The 8,382-nt window shown below is 34.8% G+C and overlaps 2 protein-coding genes across 2 annotated transcripts; both read left to right on the top strand.

Annotated features, from left to right (window-relative positions):
- The first annotated feature begins 2,711 nt into the window (after positions 1-2,711).
- On the top strand, positions 2,712-3,554 carry LOC136070402 (uncharacterized). Its single transcript, XM_065780304.1, has one exon. It carries the CDS (start codon positions 2,712-2,714, stop codon positions 3,552-3,554), a length of 843 nt encoding a protein of 280 aa, XP_065636376.1.
- Positions 3,555-3,968: 414 nt separating this feature from the next.
- Positions 3,969-5,426, top strand: LOC112006211 (uncharacterized). Its single transcript, XM_024038507.2, has 2 exons — positions 3,969-4,966; positions 5,092-5,426. Exons 1-2 carry the CDS (start codon positions 3,986-3,988, stop codon positions 5,161-5,163), a joined length of 1,053 nt encoding a protein of 350 aa, XP_023894275.2. The 5' UTR covers positions 3,969-3,985; the 3' UTR covers positions 5,164-5,426.
- Positions 5,427-8,382: the final 2,956 nt, after the last annotated feature.

Here is an 8,382-nt window from a genome sequence, read left to right as displayed (position 1 = left end):
TTAGGCTAGTTAGCATATAAAAACTAGCTAACTACAAATTTACAATATGAAATCTAAAAGAGAATTCTCAATCTAAGGTAAACTAGCTAATTACAAATATGAAATCCAAAAGAGAATTCTCATTCTAAAGTTATTCTAATCTAATCACTGTCATTGTCATATCCCATTACATCATCTAAATATTTTAGGTTTTGTTTTTGAAAACATTAAACTAAAGTACTATAGGTTTTTTTGAGATTTTATGTTGACATATAGATAAATTTAGGACTTCAATTCATTATTGGGCTTTTGATAACCCATTGGGCTTATAAGTTTAGGTGAATTATCTTACCCAAATGAATCCCACTTAAAAGGAAAAAAAAAAAAAAAAGCCAAATGGTAGGATCAGTAAGATCTCATACGATCCTACAATCCTATGCGATCTTGCATGATCCTACATATGATCCTATCATTTTTGCGATCCTGTTATGATTTTAAACTTTTTGGTGAGGTGGAATCATAAAATTGTGCGATTTTACGAACCTGATAGCGATTTTGACAACCATAGTTTATTCCACATTGTTTGTGTATGTCTAGTGTCCGTTATTTATAATCCCAGTCTACAATTACAAATGTTCATTTGTAATTGTACTCTGATTAAATAATGTATTATAAACTCGATTTAAAACATTGTTTAATAAAAAAAATTAAATAGGGATGTTTATCCCACATTTGTTGTGTGTGTCTAGTGTCCGCTGTTTATAACCCCAGTCTACAATTACAAATGTTAAGTCCTTTTGTAGTTGTACTCTAGTTATATAATGTAGGAAAAAATGCTTATACACCTCTAGACTTTCAACTACTGGCCAAAAGACCCCCTCAACTTTTTTATTGGCCAATTTACTCCTTAAACTATTCACAATTGCCAAATCAATACTTCAGTTAGTCATACATTAAAACACTAACGAAGTAAGCACATGATATGCACGTGACTTTCAAATACAAGCATAAAAAAACCCAAACGTCCAAAACCCATCAGAAAAAGGAGAAGAGAACCAAGTCCGGCAGAGAGAGAGAATCCATGCCGTTTAGAGCCACTGCCGAGCTTCTCTTCACTGTCTCGTCGCCCTTGTCCTGGCAGCACCTTGGTGGTTCCGTCGCACTATTCAATCTGGGTATTTTTTTTTTCCTTCTAACGTATTGCTATTTAAATCTTCTAAGAACTTTTTTTTTTTTTAATCTCCATGTACGAATTTTTATAGTAGAAATTCTTGTTTTGGTTTAATTTTTGGGTTGGGTCTCTGTGAAATTCTTGGTTTTTTACTATCTCCATGTGCCTTTCACCAACTGTTGCATTTGAGTATACCATAAAGCTGTTTGATTAAATGCCTGAGAGAGATTGATAGAAGGAATTGCTGAATTCAGTCAATGAATTTTTGGATTCTTGGAGTGGAGTGATGAGGTGCCGTAGATATGGAACTGTATGGGGGCAGGGACTGCTTGTATTCTGGGTGCATTTGGAGAGAAAGAAATCAGTGGAAATTTGAGGGGAAGGAGCCGTCTGTGCTGAATCTCAAGTTTCTCTTCCTGAAAACTCTTGCTGTTGCCCTCTTTTACTCTTTCAGCCTCCTCTTTGATGGAGTTCTTAGACTCATTGAACTTAAGTCACTAATCTTATAGCTTTCCTTTCTTTCTTTTGTTTCCCTTTGTTTTCTAAACCTCTGTATACTTCCTGTATAAGTCTTTTTAGATTTGATAAAGTACAATTACCTATAAATAAATAAAAAATTAGGACCCTCTTTACCTAAAACTTGAATTGTCATTTTTTTTCATTTTCATATCAGAATCTTTTGCTGATTGAAGATTCAGTAATGGAAGAAATCCTTAATGTATGTAAACAAGTCTAAAACAGAATTGTAGAATATGAGTTTACATATTTTGTAGTAAATAAAGGCTTGAATTAGATACAGCATTTTCCCTCTTTCTTGCATTATTCTAGACCTTTGTTCTTCAGTCGCTGAAGAATTTGAGGACATCTTAGTATCATAATTTTTATTTGCATTTTAGCAATTCTCTCATTGCTCTCTCTCACAAGCTCTCAAACCAATGACTTGATACCATGTAATCAATCCACAGAGCTACAAAGAGGACCAGTGCATTTTAGCTATTCAATGGACTATAAATTTGATTTATATCATCTTCTCCTCTGAAGAATTTTCATTTTCACTTGTCCATTTTGACTGGAGGCATCTTATAAATTCCCCTGTATGTTTATATTTAATTTTGTTCTGACACTAACAAAACTAAGTTTACAATCTTGTCTTAATGTCTTAACAACCATCTTATGCAACATTTGCAATGACCAAGCAGTTGATATTGAAAAATCATAAACATAGTTTCAAAATTTGCATTAAGTCACTAAAGATTTTACCTAGTTTGATCCAAATATATATTTTTTTTTTTTAATGATAATTCATTAGTTGGGATAGAGGGAATTTGATAGCTGAATGTCTTTGTAACTCAACTAATTTGAGGTTTCTAAATACTACTGAATATGGATCCATTGAAAAGAATATTGATTAGCAACAACCATGCATATTGTAATATTTTTAATTATGTGAATTGAATTAGCAGCAATCATGCATATGTGAAAATTGTTATATATATATATATATATTCCCACTGTTCTCTATATTGTTTTTTTTTTTTTTTAATAATTTTGTTTTCATTCTATGCCAAATGTACAAGCCCCTCAATCCCAATATGATTCTATTGAGGCTGATGGCCAATCTGAAATTGTTAATGTTCCAATTGACATGGAGAATGACGAGGATGACGAAGATTACAATTTGAGCAATTTTTCTGAATCTAATGATGATATAATTGAAGATTTTGGTATGGAGGATGATGGAATCAATAGAGCAACTGGAGGCAAGCAGCTTGAGGGAGTTTGGAATGGTGAAGGAGATTCAAATCATGGGGATAGTGATGAGTTAAGAAGTGCAGAAGGGTCATCTAATGATGAAGGGAATTCAAGGCCTAGATTCCCTAAGTTTAACCAGCGCGTTGGCATGGAGAATGTACAGCTAGTGAAGGATCAAAAATTTGCATCACATGTCGTCTTCAAGGAGGCACTAAAGGAGTCGTGTATTAAAGAAAAACATGATTTTGAGTATAAGCACAATGAGAAGTGGAAAGTGACAGCTGTATGTAAAAAAAAATGTGGTTGGAAGATACATGCATCCCAAACACAAATGGGAGATGCCTTTCAAATCAAAAGTTTTAAGAGCATTCATACGTGTGGTAAGGATCATAAGAATAGTAAGATTTCTTCAAGGTGGCTAGCCAATAAATATTTGCCATTCTTTAGAGATGATCATACTTGGACAGCAAATGCATTGAAAGGTGTAGCGTTTAGGGACCATGAAGTTGATGTGACTTTGGACCAATGTTATAAGGCTAAGAGAATGGCCTTTAAAATGACACATGGTGCTGAGGAGAAGCAGTATGAGAGACTTTGGGACTATGCAGCTGCTATTAGGAAGTGGAATGTGGGTAGCACAGTGAAGATATAAACTGCAAATAATGTGTTTGAGAGAATGTATGTTTGTCTTGATGCTTGCAAAAGGGAATTCTTAGCAGGTTGTAGGCCACTTATTGGAATAGATGGTTGTCATTTGAAAGGGACAACAGGGGGACAGTTGCTGGTTTCTGTTAGGAAGGATGGGAATGATAATATCTTCCCAATCGCTTATGCTATCGTTGAAATTGAGAATAAAAGCTCTTGGACCTGGTTTCTATAATGTCTGTTGGATGACATCGGACATGTGGATGAGAATGGATGGGTCTTTATCTCAGACCGACAAAAGGCAAGAAACAATTAATGTGCATGTGAATTATTTATTTATTTTTAAAAAATATCATGATTTATAACCTGAATTTGAATTACTAATGTATATTTGTGTATTTTTTATGGCAAGGATTAGTAGAAACCTTTAAGGATTTAATGCTTAATGCAAAGCACAGATTTTGTGTTAGGCATTTACATGCAAATTTTAAGAAGGGTTTTCCTGTGAAGGTACTCAAAGATGCAATGTGGAGTGCTACTAGGGCAGCAACAAAGAATTATTTTGACTTCCATATGTATGAGTTGAAGAAGCTAGATGTGAAGGCATATGAGTGGCTTGTGAAGTTAGATGTGAGAACATGGAGCAGACATGCTTTAATTCCAAGAAGCAAGAGTGACACTCTAGTAAACAATATAGCAGAGTCTTTCAATGCTTGGATTTTGGAGGCTAGGGATAAACCAGTGTTGACAATGATGGAGATCATAAGAGTGATGTTGATGCAAAGGTTGCAAACCAAAAGAGATCATATGAGAAGGTATGAAGGGAGGGTTTGTCCAAGAATCTATAAGAAGCTTGAGAGGATAAAAAGTGAGGTTGGACATTGCATTTCTCATTGGAATGGAGAATCCAAATATGAGGTGGAGTATATTTATGGTGGAAGATATGTGGTGGACTTGAATGAGAGGACTTGTGGTTGTGGGAGATGGGGATTGAGTGGAATCCCATGTTTTCATGCTGATGCTGCACTAATTGAGCATGGAGAGCAACTTGAGACTTACGTAGACATTGCTTACACTAAGGAGACATTCCTAAGTTGTTACCAATGGATGGTAAGCCCTCTTCCAAGCCATGAACAGTGGCCAAAAACACCCTATGACCCAATCAAGCCCCCAAAATTTACAAAGAAAGTAGGCAAGCGTAAGAAGGTAAGAAAGAGGGAGGCAGGAGAACCTATTAATGCATTTAAGGTGAGCAAGAAAGGAGCTGCCATGAAATGTGGGAATTGTTTCCAATGGGTCCATAATCAAAGAACTTGTAAAGCTCCTGATAACCCCAACAAGAAGGCTTATAAAAAGAAAAAGAAAGGGCAATCAGGACAATCATCTACATCTAGAGCTAAAGGGAGTAAAAAATTATCGGTAAATTTCAAGTACTATTTTGTTGAACTTTTCATCGAAATTTCAAGTACTACTTTGTTAAACTTTTCATCCAAATTTCAAGTACTACTTTGTTGAATTTTTCTAGCCTCTTTGACTTTTTATAGGGTACTCAGCAATCAAATATAGGTACTCAACAATCAAGTCAAAGTCATACAAAGTGGAAGCAAGAAGGATAAGGGAATGGCTAAGGTCTAGTGGCAGCAAGAAGATAAATAATTTTTTAGTTCAATATTTTGTTTAGTGATACACGGCCTTCTAAAAATATTGATGGAGCCAGTATACTTTTATTTTTCAATATTGCTGGAAAAGTGTAATTATTGATTCATAGAGTGTTATTTTTTTGGCAAACAATATACCATTTGTAAACACTCATTTGATATTTCAATTCCTGGCAGATTGAGATCCTTTTAAGAATACTAATGGAGCCAGTATACTTTTGTTTTTCAATATTGCTGGAAATGTGTAATTATTGATTTATTTTCTTAGAGTTATTTCATAAAGTTCAATTGAAGTGCTATATAAATAGACAAGCTTTTAGTAGTCTTGATTCCAATTAGGTTACATAGCTTGCGACCATTCAATCATTCATAAAAATTGCTCTGCTTGCATGATTACATGTCAATAATAACATGGTCGCCTAAAAGTTACATGAAAGTATATAAAAGTAGCAGTTGGGCAAAAGAATATTAAATTCTTCGTAATTTTAAGAGCAAATCAGGGAAAATGAAAAGTTTGAAAGAAATTGATACGTATATTTACAAAATTCAGAACCAACAAGAAGCAGGAGTATAAAATACAGTATGTTTTAAAAACAAAAACATACTGTTATAACTAAGCATCAAAGTTCACAAGGTACAAAAACCAACAAGTTCACAAAGAACATAAGTACATCACTAAATTATCAACTCCTAATTCCTGGTGCTCCTTAATCTCTTTAATATCTTGTTCAATACAATTTAAGTAATGTAGAATCCAATGTAAGCAAGGCAGAATCTGCTACAGGAGATCCATCATATCAGATAATGTAGGTTGTGCAGCACCGGATGTAGATGGTTTGGACACAGTAGCCATAGCATCTGCAATCTCATCAATATCTCTATCTAAGAAATCATCGGAATCATAGACAATGTAGCTTGAACGTTTTACACAAGATGAACTGAGCTGAAGTGTACTACTCCCAGTGGCAGATAAGGGCTTTGCTAGAATAGCCTAAGCACTGGATGCAGACGATTTTGAGGGTGGTACATTTGGCATATGTTTGGTCACAATCTGAATGACCCCTAATTAATTAATTAATTAGCCAAGTTATTAATTAATCAATTTAACATGCAAATACGTGGAAGCACAAACAAATCACCAAATGCTAAATATGCAGCGAAAAAAAAATAAATGACACGGTGATTTGTTTACGAATGGGGAAAACCCTAACGGCAAAAACCCCACCGGCTGATTTTCAGGTCACCACTCCCGAAACTCCACTATTATCAAATCAAGCGGTTACAAGAAAGGAATCCCAAGTACCTTACCAACCTACAGTTGAACCCTTACCCCAATACCCAATTGGACTTGATCTGTAGTGACAGTCTCCACCTTTGATGCACGGCTCCCAAGTACGTGACTAACCAATGCGCGGATCCAAGTACGCGACTTCAGAACACCAACTTGAGGAAGAATGGTTGGCTGCAAAGTTCTTCAGTTCATCCACATGATGAATAGCAGGAAGATGCTTGGTTACAAAACCCTATGGTGCAAATACACAGCAACTTCTTGATGGAAGATGAACTAGGTCAAGAACCTTGTCTGTTGAGCACAATTTGCATAAACAGAGATTGCTCAATGATAATCCAACTTGTGTCACCCAAAATGGCTCTTAAAATAATCCTTTTATATGTTTAGGGTTAGAAGAAAAGAAAGCCCAAAAACATATTCACGGATCCCAAGAAAATCAGATTGGAATTCTGACTTTTTAATTCTCGACAAATTGCAGGTGTCGAGGTAGCTATCGAGAGGTGTCGAGCTTTAAAAACTCTGCACTTCAACTTGCTTTCTCTTGGACAGACTTGATGACTTCAACACTTGACCTTGAAACATTGTTTCTTGAAGTATTAAAAACACCTAGAACTACCCAATTACAAGCAGAGTGCGTTTTGTCAAAGGATTAGCCAATTTACATAACTAAGTGACATATGTTCTTAAACAAGTTAAAACATATATGTCCTAACAGCATAAAAGGTGCATTGGCAGGGAGTAAAAGTAGGCATTCATCCATGGCTGCAATACAAAATTAACAAGAAGATTAATAGAAAGAGTTGGGAAAAAAAAAAGAACAATATAGAAATAGGGAAAAAATAAACTAAACTCCTCATCCATAAGCTAAACTATTCCCTTAAAGCTAGTGATTTTTACGAGTTTACTTATTTAGATAAAACAATATGGAGAATATAATTCATTGCAAATGGCCAATAAAGAGTCAAATGATTAGCAACTAGATTGCCAACACATCAAACAATATATACACCGTGCTAAAAAATCACCTATCGGCAAGCTCGCTAAATTGCAGTCTAAATTGTGTTTTCCTTTTCTCTTCATCCCATGGCCTCATCCCTCACATACACAGGACTGTGACCCACAATTGCATCAATATTTCTGCATATAAAGATTAAGAAAAGAAAAGCAAATATGTTTGAAAAGAAATGAAGCACTCTGGTATTATCTTATGGTAAGTCGATTCATTAATATCAACAACATCACAAATGAAAGACAACAATATCATCTCCTGCTCAAACATCTCAACAATAGAGTGGGCATGCAAGCTAAAAAGTACCAGACCTCATATCCATCAAAATAATACATGCATAAACATACACAAATAAAACTACTAAACTTCACCTTACAAGAGATGTACCTCACTGCTATATGTAAAAACCACAAGTTCAAGTGCCTATTTATCTATTATTCTAATAGACCACTACCAATAAACAGACCACAGCTTCTAATATGACCACTCCTGCCAATGTCAAACAGTTCTATGGCATACTCAAAAGCAACACTCAATGACCCCGAAGGTGGAATCTAATTTTAACAACTTGGACTTGAGTTCTTAAAATAATGCATATGTCTTATGATCTGCAAATTAACACTAAATAATCTAAAACAATTATTCTAGCCAATACTAAGTGTGAGGAAACAGCCACCATATCCTCTAAGTCTAAGATAATGCAGTAGCTATATCTCACACAGGCATTTAATCAAATAGCTCTATGGCATAGTCAAAAGCAACAGCTCTGTAGAACCTCAAAAAATCGAACAAACAAGAATTAAACCAACCCAAGAATTAAACCAAACCTATAATTTCTACTATAGAAATTCGCACATGGATATTAAAAAAGAAAAAG

The sequence above is a fragment of the Quercus suber genome, unplaced genomic scaffold, assembly GCF_002906115.3.
Source record: "Quercus suber isolate HL8 unplaced genomic scaffold, Cork oak 2.0 scaffold_231, whole genome shotgun sequence".
Taxonomy (NCBI): domain Eukaryota; kingdom Viridiplantae; phylum Streptophyta; class Magnoliopsida; order Fagales; family Fagaceae; genus Quercus; species Quercus suber.
This window is presented reverse-complemented; position numbering and strand designations above follow the sequence as displayed.